The following is a 25,630-nucleotide window of genomic DNA, read 5'->3' as shown; positions in this document are numbered from 1 at the left end:
CCCCTTCCCTTGTACATCTAGTTGAAGTTGTTGCTCAGGGCAGTCAACAACGTGCTCCTCGCAGAAGTGACGTCAACGGGAAAGCTGGCGGGGCCGCGAAGAGCACGCTGTTGACCGCTGCAAACAACGACTTCAACTAGAGGTATGGGGGAAGAAAGGGGGGCGCACATGTGGAGGGGAGGAATGGGAAGAGGCTGGGGATGGAGAGGAGACAGGGTGTCGGCTCCCCCACCAACATGGCACCCGGGTGGACCACCCCTCTCACCCCACCTTACTAAGCTACTGATTATGCATGTTTGTCTTTGACGATTAGTTTATTATTATTAATATGTTTATTTTAAAAAACTTTCTATACCGCATAACAGCCTAAAAAAGCGGTGTACAATATATAATACACATTCATCAAGAAACGAACTCCGTTTAAAACTAGGATAGAAAAGAGTAAAAGCAAAAGTTAAATTTTTTTTTCCTAAAATACTAATCAATATCTCCATAATAATAATTCTAATAGCAATTCTAATAAAAACAAACAATCCAATCTCAGTAAACCACAATTAATACATACAGTTAATAACATTTTTTTCCATATCAAAAATTAATCATAAAAATACTGATTACGTGCATGACACTGTTGCTCTGTATAAACCCCTGATGCAGCTGAAACAAGAACCATGTTGGGTCCATCAGTAAAAAGTTGTTACATAAGAATTGCCGCTGCTGGGTCAGACCAGTGGTTCATCGTGCCCAGCAGTCTGCTCACGCGGTGGTCCCTAGGTCAAAGACCAGTGCTCTGAGTCTAGCCTTACCTGCGTACGTTCTGGTTCAGCAGGAACTTGTCTAACTTTATCTTGAATCCCTGGAGGGTGTTTTCCCCTAGGACAGACTCCATACTTGTAGGCCTGTGATGCTTTTTTTTGACGCTATGTGTTGGGTTCATTAGTTCCCCTCTCTTCGTTGTCTGCTCAGAATCTGTGCTTATATTCTTTTCTAGAAAAGTAATGTGTCCCATTGTTTCTCCAGAGAGGATTCTGGTTTGAACAACAGCCATGGTCAGCTAGGGATGGCAGAACCCAACACTGTGTTCCTTGAGGCTAAGGATCAACAAGGAGGTAAGAAAAAGCTGTGTTGCCCTCTTCAGCTCCATCACCAGATTATATATCAGCCCTAGACTGAGAAATTACCGTCACAATTCAGCCTAGTTGGTTAATATAAAAAATAAACTTAATTTAAAAAGTAAAGTAAAACAGCAACTTCTAATTAAACCATAACTGCCTCTAAAACAAAAATTGAAATTAACCCAGAGCATTAAAACTTATTTAAATATAAAATATATAAGTTTTTAAAATAAATAAATATAAATTATACTACCAATGATTCTGGATTATTCTTGCAATTTTCTTAAGGATACAGTACCTCTCACCTTTAGGGCTGGAGGGTTTAGAGCAGTGTTCTTCAACCGCCGGTCCGTGGACCGGTGCCAGTCCGCAGAAATTTTCTGACAGTCCACAGGGCCAGCACTTCCATTGGGCCCAGACAGTGTTCTTTAGCCGCCAGTCCACAGTGCGATCAACGCGGCATCTTCGGGCTGGCTCCCTGAGTGTTGCAGAGCACAGAGCCATGGGAAAAGGCTCCTACGCGCGTCCTGCGCCTGAACCAGAAGCCTTCTCTGACGTCGCAACATCAGAGGGAAGGCTTCCAGATGAGGTGCGGGATGCGTGCGAGAAGCCGTTGCCCACAGCTTTGTGCACTGCAGCACTCAGGGAGCCGGCCCGAAGACACTGCGTTGATCGCACCGTGGACCTGCCCAAAGATAACACCGGGGGCAGGCCAGAAGGCAAGGCACAGCATGGAGGGAGAGAGACAACAGTGGTATGGGGAATGCTTTTATTTAGTGATTGATTTACATCTGCTGTCTGTTCAGGAAGAAATGCATTTGTTTCTTTTCCTCTGGGGTTGTACTGCTTGCAGAGTCTTGCATCTTAGGGTTTCTTTGTGAATATTAGTACTTTTAGTTTTTGGTCCTGCATTTGCATGGGGTTATCTGTTTTCTGGTAGGAATGAATGTTGAAAAGCAGACAGTGTGCTTTGTTTATTTTAATTTTGTGGTTAACCATCATGTGTTGTTAATACGATTATATTGTGTGTGTGTATATATGAAAAATGGATGGAAAAAATGGTGTTACAATTAGTACTATTATGGGGTCAGGGGCGGAGATTGGGTGGGGATGGGCACAACTTAGCCCAGTGTTCTTCAACTGCCGGTCTACAAAATAATGATTTTATTTCCGCCGGTCCATAGGTGACAAAAGAATACTGGTTTAGAGGATAAGTGCAGGAAATCAAAGCCATTAACCTCTCGGATTGGAGGGCTTGTGGAGAGATGGATATAGGGATATGATGGAGGGGTGAGAGGAATGGAAAACCAGATAGAGAGCCTTTCATGCCAAGGACTGGGGCGTTTTGCTTTTAGTTAGAATTTGAAATCCATCCCGTCTAGACGGGAACAGTGCGCTTGTAGCATTCTAACAGTTTTGTTCAGTGGCCTTGGCATGAGCTGAGCTGTTGCTCTTGTTCCTAGAGAATGGTCATGTGAGTCACTAATGTGCCTTCCAAACTGCTTTTCTTATTCATTTTAATCTTTTCTACAAAGTGCTAGATTATTTATTTTATGTTCCCTCCCTTTTGTTTTGATCCTTCTCCCTCTCTTTTTCATTACACAAATGTATTTCTATCCTTTTTCATTTTGTTTCAGTAAGTTAATGTTCATCTATGTGTTTGACTGTCTGTTTTAATAATTATAATTTGTTTTTAATGTATGCCTTTCTACTCTTTGTTTTTATGTATTATGTAAAACATATAGTAACATAGTAACATAGTAGATGATGGCAGATAAAGACCCGAATGGTCCATCCAGTCTGCCCAACCTGATTCAATTTAAATTTTTTTTTTTTTTTTCTTCTTAGCTATTTCTGGGCGAGAATCCAAAGCTTTACCCGGTACTGTGCTTGGGTTCCAACTGCCGAATTCTCTGTTAAGACTTACTCCAGCCCATCTACACCCTCCCAGCCATTGAAGCCCTCCCCTGCCCATCCTCCTCCAAACGGCCATACATAGACGCAGACCGTACAAGTCTGCCCAGTAACTGGCCTAGTTCCATCTTTAATATTATTTTCTGATTCTAAATCTTCTGTGTTCATCCCATGCTTCTTTGAACTCAGTCACAGTTTTACTCTCCACCACCTCTCTCGGGAGCGCATTCCAGGCATCCACCACCCTCTCCGTAAAGTAGAATTTCCTAACATTGCCCCTGAATCTACTTTCTCTGGAAAAGATTTTGTTCTACGTTAATACCCTTTAAGTATTTGAACGTCTGAATCATATCTCCCCTGTCTCTCCTTTCCTCTAGGGTATACATATTCAGGGCTTCCAGTCTCTCTTCATACGTCTTCTGGCGCAAGCCTCCTATCATTTTCGTTGCCCTCCTCTGGACCGCCTCAAGTCTTCTTACGTCTTTCGCCAGATACGGTCTCCAAAACTGAACACAATACTCCAAGTGGGGCCTCACCAATGACCTGTACAGGGGCATCAACACCTTCTTCCTTCTACTGACTAGGCCTCTCTTTATACAGCCCAGAATCCTTCTGGCAGCAGCCACTGCCTTGTCACACTGTTTTTTCGCCTTTAGATCTTTGAATTTTGATAAGGCGGTATATCAAATTTTTAAATAAACCTGAAACCTTTCCAACCATCCTATTAATTTCTCCATTTTGTCTTGTTTGTTCCTCAGAGCACGACACAGACTCGGACAGTGACTTGTCCTTGGAGGATGACCAGAGCGGTTCATATGCCTCAACTCATTCCTCGGACAGTGATGAGGATGAAGAATTTGTGGGGGAGCCCTGCTGGGAAAACCTTTTATGTCCCAATGAGAAACAAACGCACAGCACCCCAAAAGGTACTTGCCGTGCCTAAAGTTAATGAATCAGGAGCATCTCCACAGCATGTTAAAAGATTTAGAAAGCATTCCAGCACAGGTCACTAACAGTTTGCCACATATCCTGGGGCTCTTGTCCCCCTCCCTCCCCCCCCCCAAAAAAAATGTGAAGATGGGAGTCCTGACAGTACTACTACCGTGTTACCCCGAAAATAAGACAGTGCCTTATATTAATTTTAGGCCCAAAAAATGCACTAGGTCTTATTTTCAAGGTATGCACATGATCATCTCTCCCTTCCTCTCCTTCACCCCAATTCTTCCTCTTTCCTTTCTCTCCCCCACATGTGCAGCCTCTTTCCTCCCATCCCTCATGCAGCAGGACCCTTACCCAGCTTCCCTTCCCTCCCTCCCATCCCTTGTGAAGCAGAACCCTTGAGTGAGCACCACCCCCCCGCCACTCAGCTGAACCCCCATCCTTCCCTCCCTACCATCTGAACCCCGCTGACCGCGAGCGAGCCCTACATACCTCCCTAAGCAGCGTCGGGCTGGCAGCACTCTAAACAGGCTGCTTCGGCCTTTTCCACCCGTGAATTCACCCCGCAAATTCCATCAGTAACGCGGCAGAGTGAATTCATGGGAGGGAAGAGAAACTGCCGGTGAATCCCAGGACTAGGGCTTATTTTTGAGGAAGGGCTTATATTAAGACCTACCCCGAAAATCCTGCTAAGGCTTATTTTTGGGGTAGGTCTTTTTTTCAGGGAAACACGTTATTATTTATCATTTTTATAGTGCTGAAAGGCGTACGCAGTGCTGTACATTTAACATACAATATTTAAAATAAAATTATGGGAGTAAACTCGCCTCTTCTTCCCATTCCCCTATTTTGATAGTCTTTGGGGCATGGTTGGGCTTCTGTTGTACCCCTTATTGGACGTAGCTCCCCTGTCTCCATTGGTTGCTTTTTTTTTGTGGCCCTTACAGATATGCTCTGGGAATTGGGTATTGTACTGTATTCTTTTTTTACCTTGTATTTGTATCCGCCTCTTATTTGGCTGATTTTGCTGAGTGCTTCTTAATAAAAATGTTTCAAACCAAACAAAAAAACAAGACATATAAGACAGTCCCTGCTCGGAAGAGCCAGCAATCTAATTTTGATAGACAGGACATCTCAGGGTTGGGGAGATAATGATAGAGGAAATGATACAGTGGGTCTAGATATCTGGCAGCGGTGAGTGGGAGTTAAGAGTTGAAGGCAGTTTCAAAAAAAGTGGGCTTTTAGCTTGGATTTGAAGGCTGCTAGGGTTGGAGCATGATGTATCGATTCAGGCAGCCTGTTCCAGGCATATGGTGCGGCAAGAAAGAAGGAACAGAAGCTTATGTCAGCCAAACTAAGTTATTAAGCTGAAAGGCTTGAAATCTGTCTTCTTCATATAATAATCACACGAAGAGCTCTGATAAGCTTCAAGTTGCAGCTGAGCCTCAGACTGAGAAAGCCATGAATAAGTCAAAGTGAGGCAGAAGAGACACAGGGCTCCTTTTACTAAGGTGCGCTAGCGTTTTTAGCGCACGGACGAAATTACCGTGCGCTACACCGCGCGGTACGCTTCTAGAATAACAGCAGCACAATGCTGGCGTTAAGGTCTAGCGCGTGTGGCAATTTAGCGCGCGCTATTCTGCGCGCTGAGGCCCTAATGCTTCTAGAATAACGCCAGCATTGAGTGTGTGTGGCAATTTAGCGCACGATATTCCGCGCGCTAAGGCCCTAACGCTTCTAGAATAACGCCAGCATTGAGCGTGTGTGGCAATTTAGCGCACGGTATTCTGCACGCTAAGGCCCTAACGCTTCTAGAATAACGCCAGCATTGAGTGTGTGTGGCAATTTAGCGCACGCTATTCCACGTGCTAAGGCCCTAACGCTTCTAGAATAACGCCAGTATTGAGCATGTGTGGCAATTTAGCACGCGCTATTCCGTGCTTTAAGGCCCTAACGCTTCTAGAATAACGCCAGCATTGAGCATGTGTGGCAATTTAGCGCGCGCTATTCCGCGCTTTAAGGCCCTAACGCTTCTAGAATAACGCCAGCATTGAGCATGTGTGGCAATTTAGCGCGTGCTATTCTGCGCGCTAAGGCCCTAACGCTTCTAGAATAACGCCATCATTGAGCGTGTGTGGCAATTTAGCGCACGCTATTCTGCGTGTTAAGGCCCTAACGCTTCTAGAATAACGCCATCATTGAGCGTGTGTGGCAATTTAGCGCATGCTATTTCGCGTGCTAAGGCCCTAACGCTTCTAGAATGATGCCAGCATTGAGCAAACGCGGTAATTTAGCATGCGCTATTCCGCGCGTTAAGGCCCTAAAGCACCTTAGTAAAAGGAACCCTCAGTGTTTAAAGGGAACAAAAAACAAAACCCCAGACAAAATAATTACAGTAACCCCTGAAAACCCTGTGGAGAAGTTTCTCTAAAGATCCTGGGGTGACACCGCTTGTGCCTATGTTATTAAGGATAGAGTTTTCAGCACTTGGAATGAAATAGGCCCTGAAGTAAGGGTGAGGGAATGTTTCTAATTTGACTGGGATCCCTTATTTTTCTCTTACCCTTCCCTAACTATCCCAAGCAGATAACCTTTCTGCACAAGTGAAGCCATACTGGCCTGGGGAGTTTGTGACCACAGCCAGTGAGAGCGAGGGGCATGCAGGCTCAGAGAAGCTGAAGGTGGAGACAGTTGCCAGTATTGAGCTGTCCAAGGACAACCTCAGCCACCTGGAGGATGCCACAGAAAATGGAGATGTGCATTATAAAGAGAATGCGGTAGCAGTGACACCGAACCCCGCTGCTCAGCCACAGAAAGGTACGTGAACAGCAAAGGACAAAGAGCCGTGTTTATCGTAGCTCTATTGGGTGTACGCAGCACTATACAGATACAATGGGCCAGATTCAGTAAATGGCACCAAAGTTACCACATACTGTATAGTCAAATATAAACCCATCCGACGAATATAAACCGAGGTAACCTTTCCCCCCCCAAAAAAAAGGGAGAAAAAAGGTTGACTCGAAAATAAACTGAGGGTTTATATTCAAGAACCGGTAATCCTCTCTTTCCTTCTCCTCCCCCCCCCCCCCGACATCCACATTCCTGCCTTCCTGAGGTGTCATAGAAACATAGAAAAAAAAAAAATGATGGCAGAAAAGGGCCATAGCCCATCAAGTCTGCCCACTCCACTAACCCTCCCCCCAACTACCCTCCTAGAGATCGCACTCTAATGGCATCACCTTTACACTACCCACGTAGAGATCCGACGTGGGCATCCCACTTATTCTTAAAATCTGGCACGCTGCTGGCCATGATCACCTGCACTGGGAGCTCGTTCCAATGGTCAACCACTCTTTCTGTGAAGAAAAACTTCCTAGTGTCGCCATGAAATTTCCCGCCCCTGATTTTCAGCGGATGCCCTCTTGTGGCCGAGGGTCCTTTAAGAAAGAAAATATCATCTTCCACCTCGATACGACCAGTGATATACTTAAATGTCTCAATCATGTCTCCCCTCTCCCTACGTTCTTCGAGAGAGTATAGCTGCAATTTGTTCAGCCTTTCCTGTCCTATTCTTTCTTTCCTGTCAGGCTCTGCACCTAGGATCTCCAAACGTGTGGTTAGATCGCACACTATGTTCAACTATAGATGCCTCCAGGTTTTTTTCAACATTTTAATGCACTTTGATGTTCTTTCATGCAGATCTTAAATTTCTTGCCCACATATAATTTCTGGCAAGGACAAAGGATAGTATAGGCCTCAAAATCTGACAAATTATGGACTGTCTTAAGATGATATTTTATCCTGATGTTTTGATTTCTTGTTATATTGTTAAAATTTCATTATCATGGATATATTGAAGTGATTGTAAATTTGAAATGCTAGGGAAAAAAAAAAAAATTCTCTTAAGACAGTTGCCAAAGAAATGTATCAGGGAGTGCAATGAGGAGGGCCGTGAATAAATACACCATCATTTTCACCCCCAGGACCCGTCCAAACCAAGATATATGCAAGTTTTCCCAGTGAGCTATATCTGTCCCTATGGTTTTCAGCAAATGAGGGAAATTAAGTTTATATAAGGCCTGTGGGTGTTCTGCAATATGAACCCCCAGATATCGTGTTGATTTGGTTGCCCAGCGAAACTGAAACTGTAACCATGCACATTCCTGTTTGCTCAAATTAACATTGAGGCTCTCAGACTTCGCCATATTTATTTTAAACCCAGACATCTTCCCAAACTGAGTCAAACTTTCAGCAACTGGCGGTAGAGAAGCGCCATGGTTTGTAAGAGTCATAATGGCATCGTCTGCAAACAACAGTCATTTGGTTTGTAAACTCAATGCCACCAATGCTTATTTGGGAGCGGATTTAATTAGCAAATGGTTTCCTGTCTAGTACCCCATGCCAGTTCAAAACTATCTGTATATCCCCCATTGATTCACAATGCTGCCAGAGGTTTATTATAGATCGATTGAATCAGGCCAAAAAAATGTCCTTCAATTCCCACCCTCGACAGAGTACGTAGCAAAAACGGCCACGACACCCTTTGAGACTTTCTCTGCATCTAAGCCAAGAAGTGACTTGTTGAGACCGCCAAATCAAAAAAATAAGTCTAAGGATATAATCATAAGTCTGCCTACCCTTTAAAGCCCACCTGATCATCTCTAATCAGTTTGTACATATATGCCTGTAACCTAGAGGCCAAGATCTTAGCGAAAATCTTATAATCGGTGCCCAAAAGGGAAATAGCCTTGTAGGAGCCACAGTTGGCTGGATGCTTTCCCAGTTTCGCATTTGTGAGCAAAATCTTTGCTTGAAATTTAAATTCTTCTGTTGTAGAACAAATCCTCTAGTATCTTAAGAATTGTGAAAAAGGCAGGCTCTTCTTCAAAGCTAGATGACAGCTAGAATAATGCAAGAAAATGTTCTTATCTGTGTCTTTTCTATGCATCACTGTTGTAAAAAAGCCATCTTCTTTTAAAAATTAATAAATCCAGGAATGAGATCTGTTTCTCCTGATTGAATTCAAATATACAAACACGTTCACATCAAGTCTTGTTCATGTCCAAAGAAAAAATATCATCTATAAATCGTACCCACAGCTGAACATTAGAAAACCAAGGAGACATTTTCAAAACCAAGGAGACCCAGTTGTCTTCAAAATAAATCATAAACAATTTCACACATGGCCACCCCTTAAATGTATTGATAATATTGGCCCTTGAAGGGGAGAAAAAAGTTATTCTTCATTGCTACACTTGCAGGAGCTACAATAAGGGCTCCTTTTACAAAGCTTCGGTGGCAATTTCCCCATGGCAAATGCACCATTCAATTCCTCTGGGCTTTGGCGCATTTGCCGCAGAATATTCGCTACTGCGGCTTTGTAAAAGGGGCCCTAAATCTCCACTTCAGAAACAATCTAATTACATCCAGCGCTTCATCCTGTGGAATTACAGTGTAAAGGGATTTTAGAGGCTCATTTTCAAAGCACTTAGACACACAAAGTACCACAGCAACTAAAAAAACTAATAGGTTTTATTTTCAAAAGACACAACACAATACAAGAGAATCGTCCATTTGCAATTCCTTACCTATATCTATTAAGATGTTTTAATGAAAGTTTTTACAAAGTTCCTCATGAGAGGCTCCTGAGAAAATTAAAATGTCATGGGATAGGTGGCAAATTTCAATTGTGGATTGGGAATTGGTTATCAGATCAAAAACAGAAGGTAAGGTTAAATGGTCATTTTTCTCAATGAAAGAGAGTAACAGTGGAGTGCCACAGGGATCTGTACTGGGACCAGTGCTATTTAACTTATTTATAAATGATCTGGAAATTGGAATGACGAGTGAGGTGATTAAATTTGCAAATGACATTCAACTGTTCAAAGTTGTTAAAACGCATGCAAATTGTGAAAAATTGCAGGTAGATCTTAGGAAATTGGAAAACTGGGCGTCCAAGTGGCAGATGAAATTTAATGTGGACAAATGCAAAGTGATGCACATTGGGAAGAATAACCCAAATCACAGTTATCAGATGTTAGGGTCCACTTTGGGGGTTAGCACCCAAGAAAAAATCTGGGTGTCATTGTAGATAATATGATTAAACCTTCTGCCCAATGTGTGACGGCAGCCAAAAAAAGCAAACAGGATGCTAGGAATTATTAAAAAAGGGATGGTTAACAAGACTAAGAATGTTATAATGCCTCTGTATTGCTCCATGGTGTGACCTCATCTGGAGTATTGCATTCAATTCTGGTCTCTTTATCTCAAGAAAGATATGGCGGTACTAGAAAAGGTTCAAAGAAGAATGGCCAAGATGATAAAGGGGATGGAACTCCTCTCATATGAGGAAAGACTAAAAAGGTTAGAGCTCTTCAGCTTGGAAAAGAGACATGATTGAAGTCTACAAAATCCTGAGTAGAATAGAACGGGTACAAGTGGATCGTTTTTTCACTCCGTCAAAAATTAGGGGACACTTGATGAAGTTACAGGAAAATACTTTTAAAGTTAAGCTCTGGAATGCATTGCCAGAGGTTGTGTTAGGAGTTTTAAGAAAGGTTTGGACAAGTTCCTGGAGGAAAAGTCCATAGTCTATTATTGAGACAGACATGGGGGAAGCCACTGCTTGCATTGGATCGGTAGCATGGAATGTTGATACTCTTTGGGGTTCCGGAATCTTGCTATTCTTTAGGATTCCGCATGGAATGTTGCACTCTTTGGGGTTCCAGAATCTTGCTTACTCTCAGATAATGGAATGTTGCTACTCTTTGGGTTTTGGCCAGTTACTAGTGACCTGGGTTGGCCACCGTGAGGATGGGCTACCTGGCTAGATGGACCATTGGTCTGATCCAGTATTGCTATTCTTATGTTCTAATGTATGGATAGTAGATGAAGCGGGTTAACTGACGCTCAAATCCCTGAAGAAGCTTGATTGCGAAACAGGGAGCCCTGTTGGATGTTGTGGAAACATTATGCCAGCGGTGATGACTGTTTAGCTGCTGTGCTGTATGCTTATGCTCCACTGTGCGGGTTTTTCCTGCTTCCACGTCTCAGCACTATGTCAAAGAACATTTGGAACACTACATTTTCAGATAAGTGATGATATTGAAAGACTGTGTTATTTTATAATATAATTCCACTTATCTTGGAGTTTTTGACCGAGGATGTGTCTGCTGGTCTCAAAGTGGTGATTTTGAGATTGGCTTGTCTATGTGGGAAGTTTTTTGGAACCCCAATTAGACACTGAGGTCTTTTCTCCTTTTTCTTTAGGTACTGTAGGTAGCGCTGAATAATATTGGATGTTGTTTTTTGATATATAGTATTTGGACATCCTTTCTTGTTAGTGAATGCTAATATATGAACTGACATCGTAAGTAATGTGAACTGTAATTGTCTATTGCCTATGTCCACCTTATTCTTTTTTTTTTTCCCCAAAATCTTTATTCCTTTTTTCATGTACATCAAATGTACAATAAATATAGCTCATCATATTACATTATCACTTGAAATTTCAAAACAAAATATTTCAACATAAATTTTCCCCACCCCCATTCATATCTATACATATATGTTATACTTCCTATGTATATTATTCAATTAAAATATGCAAATATTTATTTACATTATTGTATCCCCCTCCCACTCCTTCAAATTGTCACATAAGGAAAAAGAATAATAAATAATAATTAACCTTAATCATTATAATAATCTATTACTGGCCTTATTCTTGATGTACACCACCTTGGCAAATTTCTTCATAAAGGGAGTAAATAAATCCTAATAAATAGTTTGGGGAGTAAGGGTTAGGGAGGACAAATTCACGATGAGGGAGTGGGGCCCAATAGAACCAGCACCTTGAGCATTTGGGGGGGGGGGCATTGTCTTTTTATGCCTCTTCAAACTATGATTTTGATATTCCTATTTTAGGAATATCACTCAGAAGTACTTTGACTAGTGATCAAAGATGGCATAAGGACTTTGCCTCAGGTTCTTTGATGCCATTCACCAATCACTGGCAGGTGCTTCTATCTTCATGATGCTAGAATTAAAAAAGGTGGTAACAACCAAAATATTCTTTTGTATTTTGACTTCTGCACCTCTTTGAATGATGCTGGTGTCTTCCACAGGAATCCTGAAAAAGAAGAAGGGCCTGCCAACTGTTACAGAGAAGAACAGTATCAACCGAATCCACAACGAGCTGTCCAGCCATAGGCCAGGGACGGCCTCTCCTCGGGAGTCTTCAGGGACTGACGGGAACTGGTGTGTCAACAGTGCTCCGAAACCCAGACAGACGCTACAGGAGCAGCTGAACGGTGTAACTCCAGTTCCCATGAGCATCAAGGCAGGGACAGTGGATGAGGATTCCTCAGGCTCTGAGTGAGTACAGCTAAACCACCCCTGGGGTGAGTCAATACAACTATAGTGCCCTGGGCTGCATATACATAGATATAACCAGCAGAAGGAAGTGTGTCATGATACTTACATGCGACACTTTCACACTAATTGGTATTTTTATAAGAAGTCATTTACATGTGTAAAGGACTAAAATACTGGCATTTGCGCAGGCTCATAGCCCTTAAAACTAGGTGGTTCCTTGTGAAATTATCCCTTCTGTCTCTCGCATCCTGCAGTCCAGTAGTAGTTTGGCTCTAATATATATCCTCTTCATTTCAGCGCTGTCCTTTTCAGCACTCCTCTGCCCCCTCCCCCCCCCTTTTTTTTCATCCTTTAATACATGCTTGCTTTCTTTATGTTTTCCCATATTGCTCTTATCAAGGTGCCTTCATTATTACGCCCCCACCATCTGGTTGTGCATTCATCTGGTAACATCGCCCCCCCCCACCTGAAGTTCAGGAAGATTCAGTTCCCTGGGAGAGCTCTAATGGAGTGAGGCCAGTATTTGTCATGTCTCACACCAAGGTGTGGGTCAGTAATAGCATTCCTGATCAGGTCTTGAAGTGATAGCTAAAGTTGAGAATGGAAGCATCTTCTATCATTGGATGGCACCAGCGACAGACTTAAGTAGGGGTGGCTGCACAGAGCTCCACCCCCCTAAGGGCTTCACCCCAGTATGTTCTCTTATCGCCAAGCTCACCCCCTCCTACCTTAACGCAGCATTTCTCCATAGAGGGCTCAGGCCTGCGGCAGCAATTCACACATGTTGTCTGCCGCCAACCCCATAGACTGGTCTCTGCTACATACTGCCTTTCATCCTGCCCTCTTGTGATGTAATTTCCTGTTTCCACAAAGGCAGGCCGCAGTAGAGAACAGGCTTCAGAGTTGGCGGCACACAGCCTATACAAATCACTACCACAGCCCCTGAGTAGAGACAGGGGATATACTGGAAAGCTGGGGGGGGGGGGGGCAAGCTGGTCTGCACAGGGCCTCACAATTGGTAAGGCTGCACACCCACAAGTCATCAGGCATACAGAGAGGATTTTGAAGGCCTGTTTTTGAGGCTGATGTCACAGACTGTCAGAAATAGGATTGTGTATATTCAGATCATCTTCAACTCTGTATCGATAGGCTGCATGCAATTAGCTGGAACACTGCTTCACAGGCATGTATACAAGAAACCCACTATGTTTTAAAGTCATTAAACCTGCCTGTTTTTCACTGCTAACTAACCTGTTTCTTTACTTCTCTTTCTCTTTCTCTTCAAATGTCCAGATTTCTGTTCTTTAACTTCCTCCATTAACATAGTGGCCTGTCTTGTGTCTGCACTGCTTCTCTCCTTCAGACATACCTGTTGCAAAACCAGGCGATGCATAGTCCTGAGCCCCTTCCTACTACATTGCTCATTGCCATGCACAGTTCTTTTATTTCCCCTCCCCCTTTGTTTTCCCACCATTAAACAGGAGTGATGAGACCTCTATATGAGCAGGACACGTGCGCCATCCTGTCCGAGGGAAACCCAAGCTCGCTGGAAAGATGGTGAGGACATCCCTGCCTTTCTGCTCAGCGCTGCATGCCGTTGCACACTGGACTCCCCTCTGATGCCTGGGTGACATCAGAGCACCAGCTTCAGCTTAAACTCTCTCACGTGAGAACATGCACAAATGGAGCTTGGAGGGGTTTTGCTGCACTCCCCATATGAGAAGCAACTGTGTTTTGTGCCAAATTAAACTGCCTTCCATACCTTGCTGATCGTGGTGGCAGGAGACCATAGGACTGAGATGGATGCACTTCAGATCCTATTTTGTGCAACAAGGACCTGGAAACTGCAACATGTACTTATGCTGAATGTTCAACTGCAAAATGGAAAAAAATATGGATATCGAAACAGAGAAATATGTAAGACATGAAACCTGCAGGGAATACCATTGACTTGATTTTTAACTTAAAGATTCAAACTGCTGTAATATGTTTTTAATGACCAGAGATGTTGAATGGCCCACATCTCGACATGGAAGAAACACTTTCCTGAACAGCAGGGTATCCGTGCTCTGCGAGGGGAAAGTTGTGTATTTGGAGACACGACCTTACTGTAAAGAAACTCTCTGTACCTCAGGATCCCTCGTTCTTGGGATGACAGTGGCCAGGGGCAGCAAAACACTGTAACTGGTGGAACCAAACAAAATAATGTCCATCTTTGAACCCCAGGCTCCCCTAGTTTCTAATGTTGAGTGGGGCAAAGGGTTGGCCCAAGACCTCAGTGGCCAACCCTAAACTCCCCTAGTTTCTAATGCTGAGTGGGGCAAAGGGTTGGCCCAAGATCTCAGTGATCAACCCCAAGCTCCCCTAGTTTCTAATGTTGAGTGGGGCAAAGGGTTGGCCCAAGATCTCAGTGGCCAACCCCAAGCTCCCCTAGTTTCTAATACTGAGTGGGGCAAAGGGTTGGCCCAAGACCTCAGTGACTAACCTCAAGCTCCCCTAGTTACTAGTGTTGAGTGGGGCAAAACGTTAGCCCAATACCTCAGTGGCCAACCCCATTCTGCTGCTTGTGAAAGTAGCAGAAGATGGTGCTGCAAGGATAGAACGTGACATGCTAATCTGCAGTGGCCTCTGTGTGTACACGGGAGGTTGCTACTGTGGAAGGTGGGATACGATTAGGAACTTAAACGATAGAAGGAAAACATACTCGTAAACCTACCCACTAAAAAGGGGAGGGTGTGAGCAAATACTTGCAGAGAAACTTGAACCGATCCCTCCTTTTGTACATAAATAGGAAGGAAAGGCCAATGTGGGACCTGGGTTACTTGGGGTGGAAAGAAAGCATGAATTTTTATCTAGAGATCTAGCAGTAGCGTTGTGCATTGATTTTATGGGTTTTGAGAGCAGGGGTGCAGGGCAGGGAGATTACAGGGTTTTCTATTGAGACCTTGTGCTTTAAATGTGGAACTAGCCAATGAAAGAGATGGGTTTGGTAAGGAGGGAAAGGTTGAAAGGAAGGTGGATAATCTCTCATCTTCTCTTTATTGCACATGTTACACTATTCTATAGGAAGATGAGATATTTCTTCTCATGTTAGAATAGAATAACCACAGCATTTTAAAACCTTGGTAGATGCTTTGGTCAGTCCAGCCTGCAAAGGCCTGGGTAAAGCGAGAAAGGATTCCAGGGCAGGGATGTAGAAATGTATACCTTCTTTCCAGGGGTGATGGAAGCTAACCATAGCAGCACTGAGCACAGCATAAAGAACATGAGGGGTGGAACTGACTTAAACTAAAAGTTCAATCTGTTGCCAACTGTGGCAATAATGTATATACATGGGTTAGTGCATCCCTGAGAAGGGACTAGAGAGAGGTCATCTCCCTAAGATTAGGGGAGGCCTGCATTCCAAGATGAGGAAGTAGGATGGCTGTGCAGAAAGCATCTGGGAAACTGTGCCCCCTCTAAAAGGGAAAGGGGACTATCCTAGCCAGAGCAGAAGAATCTCCACCTTCAGCCTCAAAAGCCTTTGTCTTTCAACAAGTCTCCTCAGTATTTGATGTCTGCATTGAACAGAGGACTTTTCTGCACTGATTTCCATTAGTGTTCTTTTGCTATTAGAAACATAGAAACATAGAAAATGACGGCAGAAAAGGGCTATAGCCCACCAAGTCTGCCCATTGCAATTAGCCTCCCCCCAGAGTTCATTCCCTTAGAGATCCCACATGAGTATCCCATTTCTTCTTAAAATCAGTCACGCTGCTGGCCTCAATCACCTGCAGTGGGAGTCCATTCCAACGCTCCACCACTCTCTCGGTGAAAAAGTACTTCCTGGAGTCGCTATGAAATTTCCCTCCTCTGATTTTCAGCGGATGCCCTCTGGTTGTTGAGGGTCCCATGAGACAGAAGATATTATCTTCTGACTCGATACGTCCCGTGATGTATTTGTACGTTTCAATCATGTCTCCCCGTTCTCTTCTTTCTTCAAGTGAGTACAGCCGCAATTTTTTTAGTCTTTTTTATTTGTCATGGAGACCATTTTGTTGGGGGGGGGGGGGCAGTTTATTTTGATGTACCTTTCACTTGATGTCATCTGAAGGATGTCTTATTTAAACAAATACCGATTCCCAGCTCTTCTTTTCTGGGTATGTTAATACTGTACAGTAGGCATTTAGTTTGGTTTTTTGCATTCAGCGGGTTTATTAAAACACACAAAACAAAAAAAAGTGTGAGGTAACCATGGTTTAACCCTTTGTGGATGCCACATGTTTGTTTGTTTTTTTTTTTTAGCCCAGACTTCTGATAGCTTTATGATCTCAGAATGACCGAGTTCTAGACAGAGGATAACATATATTGAGCCAACATGAAACTTGCATATACACAAATCTTGAGTCTCTGTGGAATTTCTCTAGTCACACATGAAGAAATTGGGTCGTTCTTATGGTAAAGCCACTGAGAGACAGCGTAACTCACAAGGAAGCTGATTTTTTTTTTTTTAATCTGCCAGATAGAAGACTTCCCACACACTCAAGTATATCAGTGGAAGTTTATAGCACTCCCTGCATTCCTATGTCAATTTGCTTGATAGACATTTTTGGGTGATATCCCTTCCTGGTCTTAGTGAACAGAGAATCAGGCATTTGCTTTCACTGGAGATACAGCAGGTTATAGAGCACTCTACTATAAATTCATTCATGAGAGCCGTCAAAGTCTGGAATCTTTCTGTAACATGATGATGCTCACATGGAAAGGTAGCCTAATGGTTAGTATAGTGGACTGAGAACTTCTTGTGACCCTGGGCAATTCACCTAACCTTCCTTTGCCGCAGATAGTGAGCCCACTAACAACAGAAAAAATACCTGTACAGTATACAATATAGCTAAATTGCTTCGGTTGTACCCACAGACAGGCAGTACAGTAAAACCTTGGTTTGCGAGCATAATTCGTTCCAGAAGCATGCTTGTAATCCAAAGCACTCGTATATCAAAGCGAATGTCCACATAGGAAATAATGGAAACTCGACGATTCATTCCACAACCCAAAAACTTCAATACACAATACTACACGTACTTGTATTGCAAGACCTTGCTCATTTAGAACCATCACTACACTCCTGCAGCGTCAGAGAGAGAACCATCAACTCAGTTGTAATGATGTGACACTTGTATATTGTATGTACTCGCACTGCAAGACTTTGCTCGTTTAGAACAGTCACTACACTCCCGCATCAGAGAGAGAACCATCGGCTCAGTTGCGATGTGACACGCGTATACTGTAAGTACTCGTATTGCAAGACTTTGCTTGTTTAGAACAGTTACTACACTCCTGCAGTATCAGAGAGAGAACCATCGGCTCAGTTGTGATAATGTGACACGTGTATACTGTATGTACTCGTATTGCAAGACATTGCTTGTATATCAAGTTAAAATTAAAGAAAATGTTTTGCTTGTTGCAAAACACTTGCAAACTAAGTTACTTGCAATCCAAGGTTTTACTGTATATCAAACCCATGACCTATTTCTATAAATGAAGGGTCTGATGAAGTGACATCGTTCTTAGTCTTTTTCTTGGCCACCTACCTCTGTCAAGATTAGATAAAAATGGCTGCTGACCTAATCTGCTTAGAGCAGTGGTTCTTAACCTGGGTTCGACCGAACCCCAGGGGTTCGGCGAGTCAGTCTCGCGGGTTCGGCGGAGGTCAAAGCACACCTCCTACTCATATAGCGCTTCGGTCACGTTCAATCATCTATCAGTTATTCAGTGATTTTGATCAAGACTGCTCGTGTACTCAGTTTCTTGATCTATCAATCTGTAACTAACGCCTTATATACATCAATCAATTCCTGATCAAAATTTGTGATTTAACCGAAAGATGATTGAACGTGACCGAAGCGCTTATGATTCGTGATGATACGCCCCGCTTGTCCATAATTGGCTGCAGGTGATCACGCAACATCGCTTGGCCTATCTGTGCTGCAGGGGATTTGATGCGCACCGTAGTCGAATTGTAACTGTTGTGATGGTACGTCGTGTGATACCTATCTTAATATTTTAATCCCTTACTAACTATGTCGAGCAAAATACGAAAGTGGTCGGACGAATATGTACAATATGGATTCACATGTATAACGGAACGTGATGGGAGTCAGCGTCCTAATTGCATGATTTGCAATGCCAAGTTGAGTAATTCTAGTCTAGCTCCAGCAAAACTAAGGGAATAAAGAAGGGTTCGGTGAACACGCATATGAAACTGGTGGGGTTCAGTACCTCCAACAAGGTTAAGAACCACTGGCTTAGAGCATACTTACGCTCCAATTTTAGAGATGTCATATTTGATCTAGATTGCAAGACCCTTAGTATCTATCATGGCTAAAACTCAGCTAAACAAGCCCTGAAAGCTGTCACTCCTTTAGAAAGTACTAGTGGGATTGAACAGAGTTGTTCCCTTGACATTCAGCTATTGTGATGAGAATTGCCATACTGGGACAGACTGAAAGTCCATCAAACCCAGCATCCTGTTTCCAACCCAGATCCCAAGTAGTAAAACAGATTCTATGATACTTGTTCCCCACTAAGCACCACTTCCTAACATCTCTATACTATGCAAAGCCAGGAACACCCTTTCTGAACCCGTATTTTCTATCCTCTTAGCCTTCCTTCAAATAATTTTGTAAAAATGCAACAAACTGTAGTCTGGTGGAGGGACCAGTGCACTTATGGCAAGTTTCAGGGTCTAGTAGGGGCCAGCCAGGGTCACAACCTAGAGCAGGGGTCTCAAAGTCCCTCCTTGAGGGCTGCAATCCAGTCAGGTTTTCCCCAATGAATTTGCATGAGATCTATGTGCATGCACTGCTTTCAATGCACATTCATTGTGGACATCCTGAAAACCTGACTTGATTGCGGCCCTCAAGGAGGGAATTTGAGATCCCTGACCTAGAGGGTAAGCTCTGAAAATAAGGACAGAGGAGGAATCTGATTCAAAAGTCAATGATTTTTGCATAATACCGCCGAGTGATAAAATGCACACATAAACCCTGAATTTAGTGCAAGTGTATTAAAAATTGGAGTGCTTGTATACTACAGATTATATTTCAATGATTAAAGCTTAGGATCTATTTCATTTTTTATTCCTTGGGGAAATGTGTGTGCTCGTTGGATGGGGAAAAACTCGATAACAAAGTGGCCTATGTGAAATGTCAGAAAGGCTGCCTATTTATATAGGCAAAATAGGGGCCTATGAGCCTTTACAAAAGTCTCATGCATTGACCCATCTGACAAATTTACACCTACTCCAAAGATGTAAAAAACATACAAAAAGGTGTTGAATTAGTACAAGTTTTGCATGTAGCCTTCCTCCTCAAACACAGCCCCCTACAAACCTGTTTCCCTGAATTATATTGGTCTCCTTCTCCACCAGTGTAGGCTTGACTTATCTACATAGAAGCTGGACCGAGGCTGGTGGTTCTTCAGTATTGAGGATACTAGCATAGCAGTAGACTACACCTACTGACAATTGTTTCCTAAATTATACCCTTGGAGTGCAGATGATTAATTTCAGCCATAGAGGCAGTTGCCTACAATATGCCTCAAAGCAAAACCACTGCTTCTCTCCTTCACAACAAACAATGACATGATCAAATTGTTAGAACAATCTAGAAGGCCTCATTCTGGCAATGGGACATTTCAGAGGATGGGCTTTATGTACTTGTTTCTGTACAATATTAGTATGTGATGTAGCTAAATCCTAATTTACTCCTACTTAAGAACATAAGCAGTGCCTCCGCCGGGTCAGACCATAGGTCCATCCTGCCCAGCAGTCCGCTCTCGCGGCGGCCCAAACAGGTCACGACCTGTCTGAATAACCAGAAGGGGCCCCCTTGCCACCTTGGTTTCCCATTGAAGTCCTATCTTCCCATCGAAGTCCTAATCCTCCGGTCTTGCACATTCACGACTTGGTTGGGTTTCCATACTTATTACCTGATTAGTTTTCTATACTTGTATTACATCCCAGCACCTCTCTCAGTATCCCACGATCCCTTTATCCCTCAGGAATCCGTCCAATCCCTGTTTGAATCCCTGTACTGTATTCTGCCTGATCACTTCCTCCGGTAGCGCATTCCAAGTGTCCACGACCCTTTGGGTGAAAAAAAACTTCCTTGCATTTGTTTTGAACCTATCTCCCTTCAGTTTCTCCGAATGCCCCCTCGTACCTGTTGTCCCCTTCAGTCCGAAGAATCTGTCCCTATCCACCCTCTCTATGCCCCTCATGATCTTGAAGGTCTCTATCATATCTCCCCTGAGCCTCCTCTTTTCCAGAGAGAAGAGCCCCAGCCTATCCAACCTCTCGGCGTATGGGCAGTGTTCCAGCCCTTTTACCAGTTTCGTTGCTCTCCTTTGGACTCTCTCAAGTACCGCCATGTCCTTCTTGAGGTGTGGTGACCAATACTGAACGCAGTATTCCAGATGTGGACGCACCATCGATCGATACAATGGCATGATGACTTCCCGCGTCCTGGTTGTTATGCCCCTCTTTATGATGCCCAGCATCCTGTTGGCTTTTTTCGAGGCTGCTGCGCACTGTGCAGATGGCTTCAGTGATGCATCCACCAGCACACCCAAGTCTCTCTCAAGTCTGCTGTCTCCCAACAATGCCCCCCCCCAATTTGTAGTTGAACAACGGGTTCTTTTTTCCTATATGCATGACCTTGCATTTTTCCACGTTAAAGCGCATTTGCCATTTGTTTGCCCAGTCTTCCAGCTTGTCCAGGTCCCTTTGCAGGTCCTCACACTCCTCCCTGGACCTAACTCTACCGCACAGTTTGGTATCGTCTGCAAATTTTATAACCTCGCACTTTGCCTCCTTTTCCAGGTCATTGATAAATATGTTGAAGAGTAACGGTCCCAGCACCGATCCCTGTGGCACACCGCTCGTGACTCCCCGCCAGTCAGAATATTAGCCCTTCACTCCGACCCTCTGCAGTCTACCCGACAACCAGTGCTTGATCCATCTGTGCACATCCCCTCCCACCCCGTGGTTCCATAGCTTCCTAAGCAGCCTTTCATGTGGCTTCTGGCTAAATGAGTTGCTTAAGGGATCTAGATTGAATAATTGATTTGGTGCCAGTTTAAAAAAGAAGAGGTAACCAACTTATACTAGTCCCAACTCAAACATTGCCAGGATCTCTAAAATGAAGTACACGTATCCCTCCGCATTTGCGGTTTTGATTAATCACGGTTTTTAGCTTGCTGGCTCCTCCCCCCAAATTACATCAGCTTGCATAGAGAAATCGCCTATTCCAAGTGTTGACAGAGAAAAATTGTTGATTCCCAGCACTTTCTTCACCGTGTTTTGCCTCTCCTTCAGGAACAGGCCAGGTCTCCCACCATGTTATTCGCGGTTTCACCATATTCACAATGGTTTATAATAGAAAACCGCAAATAACATATGAAAAAGTTATTTGCGTTTTTTCTGTATTCGCGGGTCTGTTAATCCCCTATCACAGGGAATACGGAGGGAGAAGTGAATGTTTATTACTAGTAAATAAAACTTGTTGAAGAAAATAGGACCTGGATATTTAATGATGGCCAATTTTCTTCCTCTGGTTGCAAAATTTGCACTGGCTATGTATTAATGCATGTTAACATGTAGTAACATGGCTGTACCTTTTAGTAAATCTAGCCCTAGGTTAGATGATTGAAGTTACCTAAATTTCATTCTGACATTCAATGAAGGGTAAGGTTGACGTACAAAACATGAAGCCTATTGCTAGAACTCTGATCTAAAAGGAAAGAAGCAACAGGTTTTTATGTCAGACACTCACATGGTTCCATTATCCCATATTTGTTCTTTTTAAAAAAAATTTAGATACATCTTAGAATCATTGATGACAGATTAGTTATCTAATGATCTGCTCTCCGTTCAAGGAGAATTCAAGAGAAATAGCTTTTCTGCTACCAAATAGACCACATAAAACACATTTCTAGAGGCCAAAAATCTCTCAAATGTGTCCTTTTGAACCTTCATGCTGCCAAAGTTACAAAGCTGGACTAGGCATCCAACAGGGGTTAAAAATGGTGTTAAGGAGGGGGATGTTTTTTACTACTGTTATCTTGACATTTTCTAAAATGCTGGACTTTTAACTTGCTACTAACTTGTACAGTTTGATGTAAATACTGCAGCCATCTCTCCTTCCACCGAGTTGAATTAAACTAGTTCTGTGAAAGTTATGTTTTGTTATTATTTGGCTGGAGTGTTCTATTCATTTCTGAGGAGTGAAGCTGAAATATAAACTCAAAACAAATTTAAAAACTTCACATGTGTGCCTAAGTCTGAGGTTGGACGTTTTGTGCAAGACATCCACAAACCCAGCAGGAAAAATTCCATTTTCAAAGCTGCCAAATGTCAACTTTTATTTTTGAAAATGAGCTAGGTATAAATTTTGATCCTTCGGATGTCCACCTTCACCTTTTTTTACCCATTTTCAAAAATAAAAACGCCCACGTGAAAAACACACAAAAGCAAGTTTTGTAGACGTACCCACCAACCGCCGATTTTGAGGATTCCTGGCGGCTCAGCTGATAGGGATTCCCCGTGCCAGGATCAGCTGAGCTGCGGAGCCCTACATCCCTTCCCTGACATTTCTTCCCCTCCCCCGATTGGCTCAAAATGGCTCATATTTAGGCACAGAACAGGTTCTGATATTTTCAATTTTTCTTTGGACATATGCACATGAAGCCATGCTCCAACCTAGGGTTACCCCCCAGCTCCGCCCTCCTCAACCTGTCCTCATGCTCGGAGCCACGTCTGGAGGGCATCTGCACATGCACAGGTGTGATGGGATGACGTCACCCACATGCGCGTGATGCCACTGCGTTGCACGCGCAAATGTCCTTCCAATGCGGTCCCGAAGTTGAAGCTTTTCAAAACCCAGACCAAGTGCCGGGTTTTGAAAAGCCATCCGGACATGTCAGGGTTACTAGCTGTCCAGATTTTCCCATACATGTCCATGAAAATCCAGATGTCTGGTAACCCTACTCCAACCCCCCTCCATTAGCCACAACTTTTCCACACATAACATTTGCTTGCCATAGCTTTTTGCACAGTGATATATTATGCTCATGTAAACGCCACACACTCGGACATCCTCATGCAGATCTTTTCTCCTCCAGGAAGGGAGATTGGATCTGGTTCAGCCTTGCCTAAGAACACAGTTTACTTCAGCAAGATAACAGTAGCAAGTAATGTGCATTGTGTTCTGTTAAGTCCAAGAAAACAATAAATAAGTTGTTTCTGGGACCCCGTGCTTCATCCTCTCATTCTGTCCTATACAAAGCAGCTCTGTTTATTAGGGATTTGCCTGGCCAAAAACATTTTTCCGTTTGTTTTGAATTTTTCTTCTGATTTACAGAGAGGTTTTTTCCAGTTCAATTTCACACAAATGTTTTAAAAAAATCTTTTATAGCATACACATTAAAACTTTTTAACACATGCAAATCAAATTGTATACTTGCTAATTCATAGGTATATACAGGCAGTCCCCAAGTTAGATGCCCGACTTAAGTACGACTCGTACTTAAGAACGCGATTGCGGCTTCATTTAATTCCACTGGTGGTATTGCCAGTGGCATAGACTCCTACATTTCTCCTGCAGCAGATTCAGGAATGATGCATGGTCACATTAAGAACAGTGTGTGGTTGTGGATGCTGTACCTTAGAGGGAACACTGGACTAGGGACAGATGGCCCTTTTGTCAGCTGGGAGCAGCAAGAATCTTAAAATCTACAAGTTCTCAGTTACATACAAATCTGACGTATGAACAGCTTTAAAAACGTAACTTGTTCTTAACCCGGGAACTGCCTGTATGCATATACAATAAAGTTTGTACATACAAACTTTTAAGGCACCTAAAAGAACAGAATGCATAGTAAACATAATACATGACAGCAGATAAAGACCTGAATGCAGTCACACTCATTATACATTCATGGTTAAATTGTCTTTTCTTTAATATTTCTGGGCAAGAGACCATAGAAGTCCGCCCGGTACTGTCTTTAGGTTACCACTACTGGGTTTGCCATTGAAGCCCACTGCAGCTTATTCTAACCATCATGTTATTGGAGCTTTTATGAAAGCCCTCCCCAGATCATCTTAATCCCAATCACCATATACGGGACACAGACTGTGCAGGATTGCTTAGTACCGGCCTTAATTAGCGATCCGCTGTGTTCATCCTTTCTACCTAATGCGGAAGAGAATTTCAGGCAGTGATGGCTAAAAGGCTGGTTCCTGGAGACTAACCTCTTATTATAAAGCAATGCTTTATAATTCATTTTGTAACATTTGTACCTCAGAATTGTCATTTATTGATTTTGAACTACAAAATTATATATATATAGAAAGAGAGAAAAATAAAGGCAAATAAAGACCATGTGGCTTATCTACTATCCCTTAGAGATTCCAATGTACTTATCCCAAGCTTTCTTGGATGGAGATAAAAAATGTATTTCCACCAGGAGACCGTTCCACATTTGTGGCTATATATGAACAAAAAATATGTCTGACCAAGTGGTCCACAGGGTATAACCTCTAATAAACTTAAAATTTCATCCTCTCTAAGTTTTGCTTACTATTTCATGCACTATAACCTACTCTAAATCTACATTTACAAAGAATAAAACAGTTTATTTACAAGAAATAACCCAGCAGCAACCGTTAAATCACAGCTGCTTTACTAAAAAAAAAAAAATCCTGTGATATATTTAAGCCCATAACCAACCAGCTGAAGGGATAACACCAATGTGAACAGCTGGACTGTGCCTGAGATTTCTTAATACATTGGATCATTATTGAACCAGGCTTTTAGAACTGAAAGGCATAAAAAGGGCAATTTTCAAAGCCACCTATACAGGTCCTTTTAGCCACAGGTGGGAGAAGCATTTCCAAAGACATATTCTGAATGAGACTACCAAAAATCTGTGCAAGTTCCTTTCCAATTTAAATCTACTTCTATGAAAAGATACAAAAGTATCCATAGACTTTGCAGCAAAATACTCTGACAATTAACCAGGTGTATAATGCGTAAAAGGAGGTTATGTACTTACCCTGGTAAGCTAAAGGGAAATAACCCTACTGTCTAGAATGTCTCACCTAATGCACTGGAAATGGCTGTGAAAACATAGTGCCTACTTTTTTTTCTGATGTGTGTAGGCATTACCAGAGGCAAAGAATGGGATTAGCACTTATACATGATTTTATAAGATTTTAAAAAATGCAAATACAGTGGAACCTTGGT

General features: G+C 42.9%; 1 protein-coding gene across 2 annotated transcripts in view; it reads left to right on the top strand.

Moving 5' to 3' along the window:
• Positions 1 to 16,068, top strand: part of CELSR2 (cadherin EGF LAG seven-pass G-type receptor 2) — a 198,897-nt gene extending 182,829 nt beyond the window's left edge. Inside the window, exons 31-35 of one of the 2 annotated variants that reach the window (XM_033918033.1) lie at positions 1,021 to 1,109; positions 3,788 to 3,955; positions 6,555 to 6,785; positions 12,095 to 12,344; positions 13,826 to 16,068. In XM_033918033.1, coding sequence (XP_033773924.1) covers positions 1,021 to 1,109; positions 3,788 to 3,955; positions 6,555 to 6,785; positions 12,095 to 12,344; positions 13,826 to 13,847 — 760 coding nt within the window. In that variant the 3' untranslated portion in view covers positions 13,848 to 16,068. Of the gene's footprint in view, positions 1 to 1,020; positions 1,110 to 3,787; positions 3,956 to 6,551; positions 6,786 to 12,094; positions 12,345 to 13,825 lie in introns of both variants that reach the window. The other variant, XM_033918032.1, reaches the window with a different exon arrangement.
• The last annotated feature ends 9,562 nt before the right edge of the window (positions 16,069 to 25,630 follow it).

The sequence above is a fragment of the Geotrypetes seraphini genome, chromosome 13 (genome assembly GCF_902459505.1).
Source record: "Geotrypetes seraphini chromosome 13, aGeoSer1.1, whole genome shotgun sequence".
Lineage (NCBI taxonomy): Eukaryota > Metazoa > Chordata > Amphibia > Gymnophiona > Dermophiidae > Geotrypetes > Geotrypetes seraphini.
Note: the sequence above shows the minus strand (reverse complement) of the source record. Positions and strands in the feature narration are given on the sequence as shown.